Raw genomic sequence first — 19,614 nt, forward strand, 5'->3', positions numbered from 1 at the left:
TCCAAAGGATTCATGTCATTTAAAAGTTTAATCTGCATGAACCTTCAATGTGTGTTCCAAAGTCCAACTTCATGACATCATCATACTGAAGGACGGTTTGATCCCCTGTGTTTGGTGTCCAATGTGCAGCTACCCTACTCATGCAGAAGAGATTATTCAAAACCAAAAACAAAAGTTAAAACACAACAAATTTCTAGAAAGTTCAAAATGCATCATATATTATGTAGCTAATGTCGGCAATCTAACATAAAATACTGGTAAACACACCAGTTCAATGAGCACCCTGTGGGAAAGGCTATGCCTGCCTGGAGACCATTCTCTTGGATCAGTTTGCGAACCATGTTTTCCAATGTTTCGCACAGATCAATCATCTTAATTCCCGGTTTTACATAATTCCTGATATATTTTCGTACCTTGCAATATATAGATACCAAACAAAAGCAATCAGATAAAACTTTGCACTAAAAAATTGATCAGTCTGTAACGTGTTGAGGAATTGCTTCCAAGAACTAAAAAATGGAACCTTACAAATAAAAAAAATAATAATAGGATCTCATTTGTGCAACAAAGAGATGAAAACCAATCAAATAATAACAGCATAATGTTAGTCATGGTTGAAGAATTACCTGTCGATGCACCTCTGCAGCCTGACGCACAGCATTGTAGATGGGCTTTTCCAATCTTTCCTGGTTGCGTTTCTCCTCCGATGTTTCTCTCCAAAGATTACTACAGAGTCATAAACTAATGTTCAGACAGTAGAAATGAAAGCTTAAAAGTAAAAAAGTCACGAGGAAAAGTCCAAAGCTAGCTGCTACAAAGAATACACATCTCCAAAATGTGTGTACTAAGGCCTCTACCGCAATAGGTTGTCAGCATATAAACACCATAATGAATTAACCAATTGCAGATAAGATTTCTTATATTCTATATACCTACTCATGTAATTCTCAGTGATCAATTTAAAAGAAAAAAGATATCACAATAAGAAATTAGCATAACAATTGCTTCTCAAGGTACAGGGAACAAGGAGGAAATCACAAAAACATTGACTGAATGTAAATGTGAAATGCACAAAATGACAAAATGCTTGCCTCTCCCATAGCACCACTACAGAGAAATGTGCTACAAAACACAAACACTCTCTAAAGCTGCAGACTGTCATGACAGATACCAAAGGTTAAACTTTAAAACTATCCAAAACATTACTGACTTTCATGTCTAACTCAATAAGTCAGGTGCAAGGCTACTGTCATGATTCGAACAAAATTCAAGCTGGAAAGTTAGTGCTGCATTCTGTTAAAAGCACCAAAGGTACAAGTGAATTAGAAAATACTTGATTCAGATCAACAAGAACACAAAAAAACCTGAGCAGTTTGGAGACAAAAAATTCAAAGAATAAAAGCAACAGAAATTGCTCAAAAATAGGATAATGAATCTGAAAAGCACACAGAATGTAATAAGATATTATCTTACATTGTATTCTACGTCTAAAATATAAGAAATAATGTTCAGTGAAGCTTCAAGCAGCAGGAAATATAGACCTGATCCAAAATAAATTGTAACCCTTAAAGTGGTAGAGACTAGAATAGCCATCAAGCAATTTGGAATAGCTTAACAGACAGGTTAGCTTGACGATGTTGAACATGGTTTATTTCAAAGGCATGTCAAGTGAGCTAAGGTGTCACATAATTCTGTTCATAAGCTCAACACTTAGATAATCTATGGAAGACAATATAACCCATTGTAGCTTCAGAAAATCTAATTAATTTTATCCACATAATCTATATTGGGAGATGGTAAAAGGACTAATTTCATAAGCACCCATAGCAACTTATATTAAAATACCAACAGCTTATTTTTTAGGTATATAACTTTACATATGGATGTAATTCTATAACTAATGTATATTATAAAAATATGAATTTATTGGGGTATATAAGAAGTCACCCCTTTTACAGATGCTTCACCCTCGAGCCATATACTTAAAAAGAAGACAAAAATATCATTGAAGTTCAAACAATACTCATGCATTGTACAATGTAGAAACAATGATTCAACCAAATTCAATCTTTTATTGGAGTTATATGTTGAGATCAAATTTGAATGGGACTACTTTCATCATGACTCAAGGTGTTTATGAAATGAAGTCATATAAAAATTTGATTCTTTGGAACATAAACAGAAATGGAATGTCATCTTTGTGCAAAATAATGATGATCTTGGTAAATTAGTTGACTAATGCAATTTCTCTAATGCCTAGTTCGCCCCTCTTGCCCTTGGCATCAAATTCGAGATGCGTTGACATTATTGACTACATCTTCCTCCTTTTTGCGGATGACTTGGTCTTTTTGGCATCTACTCCCGAGGGCTTGCAAAGACACATCAATGCCCTAGCCAGCTTTTCTGACCTTCAACAATTGACGTCAACCTTAGCTAAAACCAAGGTTATGATCTTCAATGCTTCAAAGAAACTACCACATCATACATCTAACAAGGGGTACAGTTCAGGAGACCTCGTTTTCGTCCCCAGCAAGCCATCCAGCCTCAACATAGCCAAGGGTATGATTCCATGACCCTTATTGAGAGACAGTTCTTCCAGAGTCAATTTCTAGACATCTCGTTGAAACTCTACCTCATGGACACAACTATACACACACGGCCCTCTATGGGTCTAAGATCTAGGACTCGAGCTTGGTACAGACAAACTAGGCCCAATAGAGAGTCTAAAACTTGCTTCTCAAGTGCATCATCTAATGCAAACGTACAGTCTTGCAACCAATTATTTAGGCAAAATTTGGTGCCAACCCCTTCCGCCTTGATGTCATTTTCACTTGGTTTCTTTCCTCCATAGGTCAGATCTTTCATAGATTCAACCATCAGGAGGGATCAAAACCCCTACCCTGTACTTTGTGCTTCCGAGACGCTCACTTTACCTCAACTCTTAGGCCCAAAACGAAGCTGGTTCTCAGGTGTTTCTCGACTTCTCCAGACACTGACCATCTCCCTAGAGCATCTCCCCCCTTCAAACTCTCCCGCGCTGCATCGAGCCATCTCATGTCACCCAAACAGGTACTGAATCAATCCATCAGAGAGCATATCTACAGATTGTACATTCAGGTCACTTGGACTCCTCCCCACCAACCCTTGGCCCAAAGATGTTCTTCTACCTTGAGCATTTCCTGGAGTTACAGGATGGCAACATCGTCTACTGCACATAAACATGCAGACAATAAATGCACTCAGTTAGGATTCCTTTGGGCTAGCTTTAGGTTGGTTCTCATAGATCCTGAGTAGATACTGACCGCCATATACGAAAATTTAATAGGATATGTCAGGTGCATCACCTTTAGGAGCCAGAGACAAAGCAGCACCTCATTTCTAGGTGCCCCCTATACTACAAGATTAGAGAGTGCTACCACTACCATGATCTCTCTCTACCTTCTCTTGGTATCCTGACCAGAGATGCCTAGCCCTCTTCATCAAGGAGATATTCAAACACAGATCTCAGATCCTACATACCCTGCCTCACTCAGGGACAATTCGGACGATCACATCACACTTTCGGGTTGATCTGGTTAATTGGAGCAACAAGCGACAAGTTGAGTCCCATAGTATTTTCAATAGTAGAACAATGAGACCTCAGTTCTCCCCTCAGCGCCCCCCCCCCGGAAGGTCAACTAGTATCCTCAAGACCGTTACGAAGGTGTCAAACAACATATCAGTTCACTAACACCTAGAGCGTCAGAAGGATTAGTTCCAAACAATTTGGAGTGTGAAAATTTCAAATTGAAATTCTATTACAGCAACTGGAAATTATTTTTATAATTGTTAATTATTTTAACAATTTATCTGCTACGGCAAGTACCAAATAATTCACACTTTAACCTTCACCAATAAACTGCAGAAGAAAATAGCATTAGAAACTAAGAAAATACTAGCACACACACATAAACATTAACACGGTTATTTTTGGACAAATCTCCTTGGAAAAACCCAACTTAGGAAAATTGGTGTAGCAGCTGAGGGTTTTATTATTATGCAGTAGTGAGAAATTCTTAGTACAATAATCTCGATGTCGAAACCTGGCTATCTTGCAGAGAAAATAATGGTAAAAATACCTAGAGGGAAATTACCCTCACTACAGGCAATTCCTGCATTAGATTGCCTCTAAAAAGTAAGTCGTCCAACTAGGTCTATGCAAGCCCTACGCCAACCTGAAGTTGCCTGCTACAATTGTTGCCCGAATCGTCTGCTAATCAAGTCGTATTGCCTGCTGCTAGCTGGGAAAACATCTCTCTGACACTCTGGTGTGAAAATTTCATCTATCACAACATCTGGAAATTATTTTCCTAACTGTTAATTTAATTAACAATTTATTGCAGTTTGTTGTGGCAAACACCAAATAATTCACAATGATTTTCACAAATAACTGCGGAAGAAAAATAACATTGGAACTGAGAAAATCTAGCACACACACATAAAATTTTGACACTGATATTTTTGGACAATCGTCCATAGAAAAACCCAACTTGGGAAAACCGATGCAACAGCTAAGGGTTTTACTATTATGTAGCAACGAGAAATTTTGAGTAAAACAATCTGGATGCCAAAATCTGGCTATCCTACAGAGAAAGTATTGGCAAAAATATCTAGAGGCAATTTACCCTCACTCTGGGCTATTCCGCCACTGGACTACCTCTAAAAAGCAAGTCGTCCAACTGGGCATGCGCAGGCACTGTGTCAACCCAATGCTACTTGCTGCAATTGTTGCCCGAACTGACTGCTAGTCTAGTCGTCCTCCATGTTGTTAACTAGGAAAACGTCTCTCCGACACTCTGGAAACTCTGCCCGGCCTCTGGAACTGAAAACGTCTTCCTTCCCAGCAAATCGAACTGCCTTCTTGAGGCTCTGTGCAACCCCCTGGAGAAATCTTGACCTCTCTACAAATGCACTTGTTGGATCTGGAAAACTTCCTCCAGCCTCACTGTCTCTGCCACTCACTCACCTTGCTTCCTCACTGAAGCTCGAACTCCCTTGCAACTGACTGTTGCTACTCTAGAAATCAAATTCTCCAAGTGTCTCTGGTGTGTGTTCTCCAAATACCCATCGACTTCTTATAATCATCTATTATGGCAACAACAGCCAAGATTAGATCTTAACCAAGGGCCCAGATTAATCTTTTGTCGATTTGTTTGAGTTTCTAGAGAATTATCACCTTAACTTTATTAACTCTGATTGATTAACTTGTTTTCCTAAGTTTAGACTTAGGAAACATTAAAAAATAGGTTAAAAATCTAATTAAGTCATCTCTAGGTGGAATTTCGAGAAACGATTTCAGAGTTTTGGAGATCTCATGCATTCTACCCTCTCCACCAAATTTCGTGGCTAGAACACATTCAATGCTACAAAAACTAACACTCCCTCTTAGCGAGGATTGTATTCTAGTGCTGCACACCTTGTCACAACACTTTGTCTATGTATCATCTCCTGTCACACTACTGGTGTCTGGATACTGCTACCCACCAACCACTGCACGACTTTGGTGCTGCATTTGTGCTATTGCTGAAACTACCATACTGTTTCCAACTCTGCATCTGCACTGCAACTCCCTTTCATCTGTTGTTGATGCATCTGCAACTGAAATAATGAATTATTTGTGTTCAGTATGATGCATTTGTCTCCTAAGTCCTGGCTGCTACTAGCCTCTTCATTGTCACTGAAGATTGTGCTACTGCTAACTCTACACTGAGACACCTGCTCTATTATCAACACTGCACTACTCAGCATTGACTGCTAGTCTGCTACTACTCTGCAATTGTCACTCTGGTATTGACTACATCAATGGTCACCGATCCATCCTGCTACTGAATACTGCGGGCCCCCCCGTAGCCAAGGAATGATCCATGTGGTGGACTCCTCAAGGACCCTGCCCACTCTCTGTAGCTCTCTGGGGCTACAGCACCAAATCACCCCACCTCACCCCTGGAGGTATGCTTGCCATCATCACAAAATCTTCCTCCAACCTGGAGGACAACCTATCTATCTCGGCATGAGTTGTTGCCTGGTCCCGTGTCTCCAGCTTGTCCTTCTTCCTGAGAGGACATTGGGTACTATAGTGGTCAAACTCACCACACCTGAAGCACTTGACCTTAGATAGGTCTTTCTTCTTCTTTCTTTGCTCCCCCTGTCCTTGACTGGGACCCTTTGATGCAAGGACCACATTCTTCTCCTCCTTCACACCTTTCCATCTGTTGCTACTGTTATCACGGATGGAGCTCTTAAGCAAAGCTCGTCTCATTTTCTCTTGCTACAAATCGGCCCACATCCTGTCTCAACTAGGTAGTGTGTCTCTGCCCAATATACTTCGGACGAAGACTTCCAATCCTCTGAGACATTGTTTAGTGCCAACCGTACCAGCTCTGATGGTTGAAGTGTTGCCCCAACAGTTGCGAGCTTATCTCTAACCTCTTGAATCCTAGTGAGGAAGGGATCTATGCCTTCTCCCTTCTACATCCTGATGCATCTGAGCTTTTCCTCTAGGAACATCTTCCTCTGCTCGGAAGTACCTTGAGATAACGTAGAGAGAGCTACCCACATCTCTCTCGATGTACCTTTGTCTGCCACATGTGAGACTATATGATCTCAAACTCCATCCAAGATCAACCGCTTTGCCCTCGCCATCTCCTTCCTGTATTCTTTGAGTTGATCCGCATCCTAGGGAACTACCACCACATTATCTATGTAGGCTTTCAAGCCATGTTCATCTAGAAAGAAGGACATCCTAGCCTTCCAAATGACATAGTTGGAAGCTCCGTCCAACCTATCCTAGTCTCTAAGCCCTGTTGTCACCATATCTGGATCTGTCGAAAACACCTTTCCCTCTGCTTGGTTGTTTCTCTGTTACTCGCACTTTCTCCTAGAATGCACAGATCTGCTAGCAACTACTGCCAATCTGCCTGGAAAAATCGAACTTCTCAGATTTGAAGTTCCCTGAGAGAAATTTTCCCTTTGTGTGTGCAATTTCTCTTCCACCCGACATTGATTCTGCTGCTGCAAAACCCTTTGCGTCCAACAAAGGAATCTGCTCAGCAAAAATTTGATTTTTTGTTGCTCCCTCTGACCGTTGGAATCACTATCCCAAGCAACTCGACCTTTCAACCAACCTGCAACTGAAAATCGAATTTATGCCCCAGCAATTCAGCCCGCCTATCAATGAACGGCGCAGCCTCTAGGAATTTAAGCATGTTGTTCCCACTGAATAGCGAAATTTCCTTCTCCACTTCTGAGCTTTCCGACTGATCACTCACGCTCTGATACCGTGTGAAAATTTCATTTATCACAACAACTGGAAATTATTTTCCTAATTGTTAATTTATTTAACAATTTATTTGCAAATTGCTATGGCAAATACCAAATAATTCAACTTGTGATTTTCACAAATAAACTGCAAAAGAAAAATAGCGTTAGAAACTAAGAAAATCTAACACACACACATAAATTTTGACACCATTATTTTTTGACAATCGTCTGCAGAAAAACCCAACTTGGGAAAATCAATGCAGTAACTAAGGTTTTTATTATTATGTTGCAGTGAGAAATTTTGAGCACAATAATCTAGATGCTGAGATCTGGCTATCCTGCAGAGAAAATACTAGAAAAAATATCTAGAGGGAATTTACCCTCACTCCGGGCAATTTCGGCACTGGACTGCCTCTAAAAAGCAAGTCGTCCAACTGGGCCTACGCAGACTCTCCGTCAATCTTATGCTGCCTGCTGCAACTGCTACCTGAACTCACTGCCAGTCTAGCCATCCTGCCTGCTACTGACTAGGAAAACGTCTCTCTGACACTCTAAAACCTTTTCTTGGCCTCTGGAACTGAAAATGTCTTCCATCCCAGCAAATGGAACTGCCTTCTTGAGGCTATGTACTGCCTCTGAGCAGCCTCCTGGGGAAATCTCGTCCTCTCTGCAAATGCACTCGCTGGATCTGAGAATTTTCTTCCAACCTAACTGACTCTGCTTCCTCGTTGAATCTCGAACTCTCCAGCAACTGATTGTTGCTACTCTGCAAAATCAAATTCTCCAAGTGTCTCTAGTGTGTTCTCCAAGTGCCCATCAACTTCTTCTTATAATCCTCTGTTGGAGCACCAACGGCTAAGATTAGATCTTAATCAAGGGCCCAGATTAATCTTTTGTCGATCCATGTGAGTTTCTAGAGAATTCTCACCTTGACTTAATTAATTATGATTTAATTAACTAGTTTTCCTAAGTTTAGACTTAGGAAACATTAAAAAATAGGTTAATAATCTAATTAAGACATCTCTAGGTGGAATTTCAAGAAATAATTTCTTGGTTTTGGAGATCTCATGCATTCTACCATCTCCACCAAATTTCGCGGCTAGAACACATATGATGCTACAAAAAATAACATCTAGTACCTTTGACTAGCCTCTGGAACTAAAAACGCTTGCCCTCTTCAGCAAATCAAACTGCCCTCTACGTCTTTTGTCCTAGGACTGCACAGCCACCTAGAGAAACTTTGGCCTCTCTGCAAATGCACTCATTCAATCTATCTAGTAAACTTCCTCCAACTTCATTGTCCCTGCCCCGCACTGTCTCTTCTTCGATCTTTGGCTTTCCGACTACAATTGCTGCTCTTTGGAAATCGAACTCCACAAGTGTCTCGAGTGTGTTTATCCATCCACCCATCGTCGCCTTCTTATAATCTTTTGTTGGGACTCCAACAGCCAAGATTAAAACTCAATTGATGGCGCAAATTAATTTCTTGTTGACCCGTGTGAGTTTCTAGATAATCCTCACATTATCTCAATTAATACTAATTAATTAACCATATTCCCCAAGTTTAGACTTAGGAAATATTTAAAAATCGACTAATAATCTAATTGAGACACTTCTAAGTGGAATTTCCATAAACGATTTATGGGTAATTGAAAATTCATGTATTTTAGCCTCTCCACAAAGTTTCGAGACCAGAACACATCCGATGCTACAAAAACTAGCACTCCCTCTTAGAGAGGCCTGTGTTCTACTACTGCACACCCTACCACAACACCTTGTCTTTGTACCACCCTCTGTCACACTGCTGATGTTTAGCCATATTTCCCACCAACCACTACGCAACTCTAATGTTGTATCTGTGTTGTTATTGACACTGCCATACTACTGCCATCTCTGCATTTGCATTGCAACTCCCTCTCAATTGTTATTGTTGCAACTTCAACTACTACAACTGAGAAGCATCCTAAATATTGAATCAACTATGTTTAGTATGATGCATCTGTCTCGAGTCTCTGACTGTTACTAGCCACGGCACTGTCCACCATGGAATCTGCCTTGCTGCCAACTCTGTACTGAGCCACCTACTCTACTGTAACACTGCATTGCGCTCCTTGGTACCTGATTGCTACTAGTGTGCAACTGTCACTTTGGATCTGACTACATCATTGACACTATTGCATCCTGCTACTGAATATTGTGGGCCCCCGTAGCAAGGTAATGATCCATGAGGAGGACACTTCAAGGATCCTGCCCAATCTCTGCAATTCTAGACTACAGCTCCATGTTGCCCCACCTCACTCCTGGAGGTATGGTTGCCATCATAGCGAAGTCTTCCTCCAACCTGGAGGATAACTTGTCTATCTCGGCCAACGTTATCGCCTGGTCCTGCTTCTCCTATTGGTCCTTCCTTTTGAGAGGACATTACATACTGTAGTGATCAAGCTCACCACATCTGAGGCACTTGACCTTTGACAGGTCATTTTTCTTCTTCTTATGCTCCCCCTGCCCCTGACTGGGACCCTCCAATGCAAGGGCCACATTCTCCTCTTCCTTCTCACTCTTCACAGCCTTATTGTTGCTACCATTGATGGTGCTCTTTACTAGACCTCGCCTCAACTCTTCTTGATGCAGATAAACCCACATTCTGTCCCAACCAGGAAAATTTCCTCTTCCCAATATGCTTTGGACAAACACTTGCCAATCCTCTGAGACACTATTTAGTGTTGAAATTTGGTACTGGAGGACAGGTGGTTCCCTTAGGCTTTGATCTTTGGCCTAGGGAAAAGTGTCCAAAAGAATTTAATCTTTCTCCTAAAGTGACTATAATTTTATAAAGTTAAATCTAATTTAAAAGTGACTTTAAGTAATAAAGTTACTAAGTCTAATTTTAAAGTGACTTTTATAAAGTCAATGAAAAATTAGAAAGGAAAAGTGACTTTGGAAATAAATGACTAAGTGGGTCTTTATTAAAGTGGGGTGAATTAAAAAATAGAAAGTGATTTAAATGAGCATTTAATTTCAGCCATTGATCTAAATCTATTTCAGCCATTGGATTTAGGGATCACCCAAAAGTCACTTAGGGTTGGATTAAGGAAGGAAAAGGAGGAAAAGATCATTCATTCTTTCATGAGCAGATTGGGAGAAGGAGAGCAAGAGAGCAAGGGAGATTTCTGGACAGGAAGGAGAAGGAGGCAGCAGCTTGGCACACATTCCAAGGCAGCACTTCAGCAAATCCGTACAGCTGAAAGAACAAGCAGTAAAAGGCAGATTTTTGCTGAGCAAACAGAGAAAGATTGATTTTTGGGCACAAATTTCAAGGAGGCGATTTTTTGCACGAAAATCGAGGTCTGTCCGTACAGTCCGTACAACAATTTCCAGATTGTCTGTGAAGCTGAAAACAGATAAGTTTGCTTGCTGGAAAAATTTGTTTTGCTGAAAATTTTCTCACTGTAAAAGGCATTTTCCAGAAATAAAGAAGAGCTCTCGAACTGGTTTTCCCCAAGAGTTGTAGGGGGTTTCTCCAGGGTCACATTGACCAAAAATATCTGTGTTTAAAAGTGTTTTAATGGCTATTTGTTACTGCTGATTTTTATTTCTGCAATTTCCAGCGTTCTGTAAAATTTCCAGAATTTGTGTTTTCAGCAAATTTATTTTTTTCAGCTTGTTAAATGTATGGTTATGGGAAAGGGCATTTAACTACATGGGAGAAATAAGGTGAAACTGAAAACCGGGGTGGGAAAACAAAATTTTCTACATGGTATCATAGCTTGAGTGTTGAAGGGAGGTTTGGGACAGCAAAAGGAAAAATTATAGCTGCTGATTTTTCACTCAGAAAATTCCAGCAAGCTGATTTTTTCATAAACAGCAGTTTTATCTTTACTACAGCAGTGCTATTTTTCAGTTTTAGGACAGCAGGATGTCATTGGGATTGAGGGTCGAGGATAGGCTGGATGGGCATACAAATTACAGCGTTTGGAAGGAGAGAATGCAGAGTATCTTTGAGGAGGCATAAGTCTGGGATATCATGGTGCATACCACACAGAACCCTGTTGTTGTGCCTACTGATGCTACTCAGCTAGTTGAGTATAATAAGAAGAACAATAAGGGTAAGAGGTTGATTCTAGACGGAATCAAAGACCATTGCATTCCTCATGTGAGAGGAAAGAGCAATGCCCATGAGATGTGGACAGCATTGTCCAATCTCTACCAGAGTACCAATGAGAACCGGAAGATGGTCCTGAAGGAGAAGCTGAAGAACATTAAGATGGGTAATGATAGTGCAGCTGGATATCTCACAAAGATTACTAATGTGAGAGATGAGTTGGCAGCGATTGGAGAGGCCATTCCACCCATTGAGTTGGTGCGGATTGCAGTGAATGGCCTCCCCCGTTCATGGATGAACTCTGCTGATGGGGTTTGTGCACGTGAGACCCTTCCCACATGGGAGAGGTTTTGGAATGATTGCATTCAGACAGAGATCAAGAAAGGTCAGCTTGGGGCAGCCAAGCCAGTTGAGCAGGTTGAGGATGTAGCACTAGTGGCAGGAGGCAAGAAAGGCAAAGGGAAGAAGCAGGCTTCCACAAGCAGTGGTGGGGGCAAAGGCAAAGGTAAAGGTAAACAGGGGAACACACAGAAGGACTATTCCAAGGTGAAGTGTTGGAATTGTCAAAAGATGGGACACTATGCAGTTGTGTGTCCGGAGAAGAAAAAGAAGAAGGGGAGGGACCAGAGTTTGGCAGCTTCAGCAGAGGTTGAGGACTTTGCAGGTCGTTTTGACCAGGAGTTTGCGTTCACTACGTGTGAGTCCTCTAATGCAGGATGACCTGCCACACAGGTTCAGAGGGAGCATGCTTTTCCCTCGATTAGCGGAGCATCTTCAGGTATCTGGTATGTGGACAGTGGGGCTTCACGTCATATGACAGGAGTCCGTGAGTACTTCTCAGAGCTTTCAGAGAGTGGCACTGATATTGAGGTAGTACTCGGTGATGACAGAGTTGTTAGAGCAGTCAGGGTGGGGACACTGACATTTCAGAGGGAGTCCAAACCTCCCTTGAAGGTGTCAGATGTTCTTTATGTGCCAAGGATGAGGAAGAACCTCATATCCATCTCAGCTTTGGAGGACAGAGGATATGAGGTACTGTTCAGGGGAGGACAGGTGTTGATGTATCCCAGGGGCACTCCAACTGATTCAGCTAGAGTGATAGGTGTACGCCATGCAAAGGTGTACAAGTTTGCATTCCAGCCCCTTTTGGCATTGAGCAGTAATACCGACAGCAGAGCTAGCAGTTCTGAGCTGTGTGAGATTTGGCACCGCAGGATGGGACATATGTATCATGGAGCCTTGAGGACATTGCGGGAGATCACTACAGGTGTGCCAGATTTCAGTACTGATCACTTTGATACTTGCAGAGGTTGTGCGATGGGCAAGTTTGCCAAATCCCCTTTTCCCAGCAGTGACAGCAGAGCGACTGGGATACTTGATTTGATTCATTCCGATGTGAGCGGTCGGATGTCTCATGTTTCCTTGAGTGGATATGAGTACTATGTTTTATTCATTGATGATCACTCCAGGAGGACCTGGATTTATTTCTTGAGGACCAAGAGTGAGGTCTTCAAGCGGTTTTAGGAGTTCAAAGCTCTTGTGGAGACACAGACATGTCGAAAGATCAAGTCCCTGAGGTCGGACAATGGAGGAGAGTACACCCTTAGAGAGTTTGTTGACTATTGTGCGGAGGCAGGCATTAGGAGGGAGTTCATTGTTCCTTACAACCCCCAGCAGAACGGGGTTGCAAAGAGGAAGAACAGATCCATCATAGAAGCTGCCAAAGCCATGTTACATGATCAGGGGTTGCCATTGTTCTTGTGGGCAGAGGCCTGCAACACAGCTGTTTACTTGCAGAACAGGAGTCTGCATCGTGCCTTGGGGCACATGACTCCGGAGGAGGCTTTCTCTGGGAAGAAGCCTGATATTGGTCATCTTCATATCTTTGGATGCATTACATACTCATATATACCCAAGGAGAAGAGGACCAAACTAGAGCCCACCGCAGAGAAGGGTATCTTTGTGGGCTACAGTGAGACCTCAAAGGCCTTTCGGATTTACATTCCTGCACAGAGGAGAGTTGTTGTCAGACGGGATGTGAAGTTCGAGGAGGACAGGGCCTTTAGGAGGTCACGGGAGTTAGAGTATCTGGATCAGCCAGACCCTCAGCAGCAGTTGAGTCAGTCGCAGGGATCCAATGGGCAGGGATCAGGAGGATCCGGAGGTACATCTATGAGGATGTCAGGTCCGTCAGTGAGCAGTGGCTCGCCGAGCCAGAGGGGTGGTGCTCCGGGCAGCATGCAGAGCAATTCACAGAGCAGTTCACTAGGGAGTCCACTGATGGACAGTTCACATGGTACCTCAGCTTCTACAGGTTTAGGTGCAGGCAGGAGGACAGCAGACAGACAGTCAGGAGTTCAAGCTACTGATGGTGATGAGGAGGAGTAGTTTCATTCTCCTATGGGAGAAGCATGCTCAGGGAAGAGGAAGCCCAAGTGGCTTCAGGACACCTTAAGAGATGCCACATATGTTGCTGAGCCGAAGAGGCCGGTCAGAGAGAGTAGACCACCTGAGAGGTTTTGTAGCTATATGGCGATGGTTACCAGCATCCTTGACTCTGAGCCTTCTAGCTATGAGGAGGCAGCTAGCCAGCAGGTCTGGAGAGAGGCCATGCAGGAGGAGTATTCTTCTATCATGAAGAATGATGTTTGGGAGGTGGTGCCGAGGCCTGAGGGCAAATCCGTGGTTACTTCCAGATGGCTTTACAAGGTAAAGCATGTTGCAGATGGCAGCATTGAGAAATTCAAAGCGAGGTTTGTGGCTAGAGGGTTCTCCCAGGTAGAGGGAGTTGATTATGAGGAGACCTTCGCTCCCGTGGCTCGATATACTTCGATCCGCTCCATTATATCGATAGCAGCAGAGATGGGTTGGAAGATCCACCAGATGGAGGTGAAGACCGCATTTCTCAATGGCTTCATATAGGAGGAGGTGTACAATGAGCAGCCACAGGGCATTGAGGTGCATGGGAAGGAGTCCCATGTGTGCACACTGAAGAAGGCCCTTTATGGCCTGAAGCAAGCTCCTAGAGCTTGGTACTCCAGGATAGATACATATTTGCAGGGGATGGGTTTCACAAAGAGTGAGGCAGATCCGAACCTTTACTTTATTGTGATTGGTGAGGAGCCTCTCATTCTGGTGTTGTATGTGGATGACTTGGTCATTACAGGTGCAGAGAGACTCATAGAGCACTGCAAGAGAGATCTTGCGGCGGAGTTTGAGATGAAGGACATCGGCTTGATGCATTACTTTTTGGGTTTGGAGGTGTGGCAGTAGGAGGGGCATTTCTTCCTGGGGCAGGGGAAGTATATTGTGGACATCCTTAGCAGATTCCACATGGAGGATTGTAGACCCATGTCGACACCGATGATCACCAACTAGAAGAAACTTCATGCTTCGGATTCTGAGTTGGTGGATCCCACATTGTACAGGCAGCTGATTGGTTCCTTGATGTATTTGGTTAACACTAGACCAGATATCTGTTTTGCAGTCAACACGATGAGTCAGTTTATGTGTGAGCCTAGGAAGGTTCACTAGGTGGCTACAAAACACATTTTGCGGTACTTGCAGGGGACAGTGGATTATGGTCTGGACTACAGGCAGGGAGATGGAGTGAGATTGGCAGGATACACTGATTCCGATTGGGCAGGTTGTGCTTCTGATAGGAAGAGCACTTCAGGGTGTTGTTTTGGGTTGGGTTCAGCAGTAGTGTCATGGTTCAGGCGGAAGCAGCAGTCAGTAGCACTGAGTTCAGCGGAAGCGGAGTATATGGCAGCGAGTCTAGCTAGTTGTGAGGCCATCTGGCTTCGCAAGATGTTGTTTGGCTTATTTGGTCAGCCGTTGAGACCTTCAGTGATTTACTGTGATAATCAGAGTTGCATTAAACTCACGGAGAATCCAGTATTTCATGACAGGTCAAAGCATATTGGGATCAGATATCATTTCATCAGAGACTATGTTCAGAAGGGTGTTGTGAAGCTTGAATATATTTCCACTGATGAGCATGTTGCAGATATTCTTACCAAAGCCTTACCACGGGGCAAGCATGTCTACTTCAGAGACAAGATGGGTATGGTGAGGAACACCTTCCTCGGTAAGAGGGAGTGTTGAAATTTGGTACCGGAGGACAGGTGGTTCCCTTAGGCTTTGATCTTTGGCCTAGGGAAAAGTGTCCAAAAGAATTTAATTTTTCTCCTAAAGTGACTTTATAATTTTATAAAGTTAAATCTAATTTAAAAGTGACTTTAAGTGATAAAGTTACTAAGTCTAATTTTAAAGTGACTTTTATAAAGTCAATGAAAAATTATAAAGGAAAAGTAACTTTGGAAATAAATGACTAAGTGGGTCATTATTAAAGTGGGGTGAATTAAAAAATAGAAAGTGAGATTTAAATGAGCATTTAATCTCAGCCATTGATCTAAATCTATTTCAGCCATTGGATTTAGGGATCACCCAAAAGTCACTTAGGGTTGCATTAAGGGAGGAAAAGGAGGAAAAGATCATTCATTCTTTCATGAGCAGATTGGGAGGAGAGCAAGAGAGCAATGGAGATTTCTGGACAGGAAGGAGAAGGAGGCAGCAACTTGGCACACATTCCAAGGCAGCACTTCAGCAAATCCGTACAGCTGAAAGAACAAGCAGTAAAAGGCAGATTTTTGCTGAGCAAACAGAGAAAGACTGATTTTTGGGCACGAATTTCAAGGAGGCAATTTTCTGCACGAAAACCGAGGTCTGTTCGTACAGTTCGTACGGTCGTCCGTACAGTCCGTACAGTCTGTATTGTCTGTACATCTGTACAGTCCGTATAGTCCGTACATCCGTACAGTCCATACAGCAATTTCCAGATTGTCTATGAGGCTGAAAACAGATAAGTTTGCTTGCTGGAAAAATTTGTTTTGTTGAAATTTTTGCTGAAAATTTTCTCACTGTAAAAGGCATTTTCCAGAAATAAAGAAGAGCTCTCAAACTGGTTTTCCCCAAGAGTTGTAGGGGGTTTTTCCAGGGTCACATTGACCAAAAATATCTGTGTTTAAATGTGTTTTAATGGCTGTTTGTTACTGCTGATTTTTATTTCTGCAATTTCCAGCATTCAGTAAAATTTCCAGAATTTGTGTTTTCAGCAAATTTATTTTTTCCAGCTTGTTGAATGTATGGTTATGGGAAAGGGCATTTAACTACATGGGAGAAATAAGGTGAAATTGAAAACCGGGGTGGGAAAACAGAAATTTCTACATTTAGTGCCAATCATACAAGCTCTGTAGGTTGGGGCGCCTCTCCAACAGCGACTAGCTTATCACAGACCTCCTGAATCTGAGTTAGGAAGGGATTTATGCCTTCACCCTTCTACATCTTGATGGTTCTCATCTTCTCTTGGAGAAACATCTTCTGTTGCTCAGAAGAACTCTGATAAAGCATGGAGAGAGCCAGAAATATGCGAGACTATATGATCTCGGACTCCATCCAAAATAGTTCGCTTCACCTTCGCCATTTCCTTTCTCTACTCCTTCAGCTGATCTACATCCCGGGGAACTACTACCACATTGTCTACGTAGGCTTTCAGACCATATTCATCTAGAAGAAAGGACATCCTAGCCTTCTAGATGACATTGTTGGAGGCTCCATCCAACCTATCCTGATCTCTAAGCCCAATTGTCGCCATCTCAACAAACTTGTCGAAAACTCCCTCTTTCCCTCTGCTTAGCTACTGGAACTGCTAATCGCACCCCCTGCCGAAGTGAGAAAATTTGCTCACGGCTACTGCCAATCTGCAACTAGAAAATTGAACCTCTGAAACTCGAAATCCCCTAAGAGAAATTTTCCCTCTGTTGTGTGTTTTCCTCTTCCACCCAACGGTGGTTCTGCTACTACATAACCCTCAGCGTCCAACCAAGGAATCTGCTCAACGAAAATATGAGCTACAACTGCTCCCTCTGCCTATTGGAATCACTATTCTAGGAAAATCGAATCTTACACTACCCTGTAACTGAAAATTGAACCCTTGACCAACAATTCAATCTTCCTGTCAAGGAACAGCGCAGCCTCTCAAAATTTCAGCCTGTTGTTCTCTCTAAATAGCGAAATTCCCTTCTCCACTTTTGAGCTTCCCGGTTGATCTCACGCTCTGATACCATGTGAAAATTTCTAACTGAAATCCTATTGCAGCAACTGGAAATTATTTTTCTAATTATTAATTAATTTAAAAATTTATCTGTTACAGCAAATACCAAATAATTCACACTGCCACCTTCACAAATAAATTGTGGAAGAAAATTGCACTAGAAACTGAGAAATACTAGCACACACACATAAAAATTAACATAGTTATTTTTGGACAAATGTCCCCGAAAAAACCCAACTTGGGAAAATCGGTGCAGCAGCTGAGGGTTTTATTATTATGCAGTAGTGAAAAATTCTGAATACAATAATCTGGATGTCGAAACCTAGCTATCCTGCAGAGAAAATATTAGCAAAAATATCTAGAGGGAAATTACCCTTACTCCCGGCAATTTTGACACTGCACTGCCTTTGAAAAGCAAGTCATCCAACTGGGTCTGCACAAGTCCTACATCAACCTGACACTACTTGCTATACCCACTGCTTGAATCGTCTACTAATCAAATCATCATGCATGCTGCTAGCTAGGAAAATGTCTCTCCGACACTCTAAAACCTTTGTAAGGCCTCTGGAACTGAAAACGCCTGCCCTCTTCAGCGAATCGAACTGCCCTTTGAGGCTTCTGACCTAGGATTGCACATCCTCCTGGAGAAACTTCAGCATCTTTGCAAATGCACTTGCTAGATCTAGAAAACTTTCTCTAGCCTCACTGTCCCTTCCCCTCACTATCTCTACTTCGATCTCTGGCTTTCCGGCAACTGTTGTTGCTTTCTGGAAATCGAACTGCCAAGGAAATCGAACTCCACAAGTGTCTCAAGTGTGTTTCTCCATCTACCCATCACCTTCTTCTTATAATCTTCTATTGGGACTCCAACGGCCAAGATTAAAACTTAATCGATGGCCCAAATTAATGTCATGTCGATCTGTGTGAGTTTCTAGATGATTCTCACCTTATCTCAATTAATATTGATTAATTAACCATATTCCCCAAGTTTAGACTCAGGAAATATTTAAAAATCAACTCATAATCTAATTGAGACACTTCTACATGGAATTTCCATAAACGATTTTTGGGTTTGGAGGACTCATCTATTCTAGACTCTAGCCTCTCCACAAAGTTTCGAGCCTAGAACACATCCGATGCTACAAAAACTAACATGGAGTAGGGTGCCCCCACCCTCCAACAAACACCTCCACAACCCCAGCGGAGCAACCAAAGAGTTATCCAAAGCTTCTTTCCTTCGACATCGAATGCTAGGAGTATCCATCGCTCCTACATCCCCCCAGGACCATAAAGTTTGACACCTCGTTGGATCCAGAGGACCCCGATAGCAAGCCACCGCCACTATTGCCCCCCATATTGTTGGCTATTAGACTCTAGCATTCTTGACATCATCGACCTCCAACCCTAGACATATTCACTTAATCTTCTACATCACGGAAAACCTTTCATCCAGTTACATACATGTCTATGAGGTTGTCCTAATGTTGTATCCTTCTTTACTTCATTTTATCCTAGATTTAGCTTTGGTATTATCTAGGAGTTGAGTTTTCATTCCCACATTATACTAATACTTGATGTATCCTTCAATCCCATTGACCTACTTTTGTGGTCATTCATTGGACATTAATAAAATTATCTTATTTTATCTCTCTCGCTCTCTCTCTCTCTCTCTCGACAGACTCTTAAGTTGTCCATTTTTCAAGTCTTAGACAAACTCACTCAGTGTTTTGTATCACGGTACCTTTGTCATGGCTTTATACAAGTGTTCTTAGGCTCTACTAATGTAGGTTTCTTTCTTTCAATTATTTTCGACATTTTCTAGTTGATAAATTTGCACTCCCACATTGTATTCATACTACTCGTATTCTTCAACCCCATTGACCTTACTTTTATGGTCATTCATCCAACATTGATAAAATTATCTTATCTTAGTTTTATCTTACAATTGAGATGACAAAAGGTTCAATTCAAGAAAGGTCTTCCTTATTTCAACTAAAAATTTCCCTTATTAATCTCAATTTGTATATTGTTATCACCGTCATATATTTAAATTAATTTGTCAAACCATAAGATTTTGTTAGTATTACCACTCAGATTG

At 42.0% G+C, this 19,614-nt stretch overlaps 1 protein-coding gene across 1 annotated transcript in view; it reads right to left on the bottom strand.

The window, feature by feature from the left end:
- The window catches only part of LOC149167779 (methionine aminopeptidase 2B-like), a 299,021-nt gene that overhangs the window by 163,026 nt on the left and 116,381 nt on the right, over positions 1–19,614 (bottom strand). The window contains exons 5-7 of the mRNA XM_089433147.1: positions 627–726; positions 268–413; positions 43–134 (exon numbers count right to left, since the gene is read on the bottom strand). Of these exons, the coding sequence (XP_089289273.1) occupies positions 43–134; positions 268–413; positions 627–726 (338 nt within the window). The remainder of the gene's footprint in view (positions 1–42; positions 135–267; positions 414–626; positions 727–19,614) is intronic.

This window comes from Pinus tabuliformis, chromosome 5_1, assembly GCF_031772625.1.
Source record: "Pinus tabuliformis cultivar Carrire ecotype Pingquan chromosome 5_1, CPIR1, whole genome shotgun sequence".
NCBI classification, from domain to species: domain Eukaryota; kingdom Viridiplantae; phylum Streptophyta; class Pinopsida; order Pinales; family Pinaceae; genus Pinus; species Pinus tabuliformis.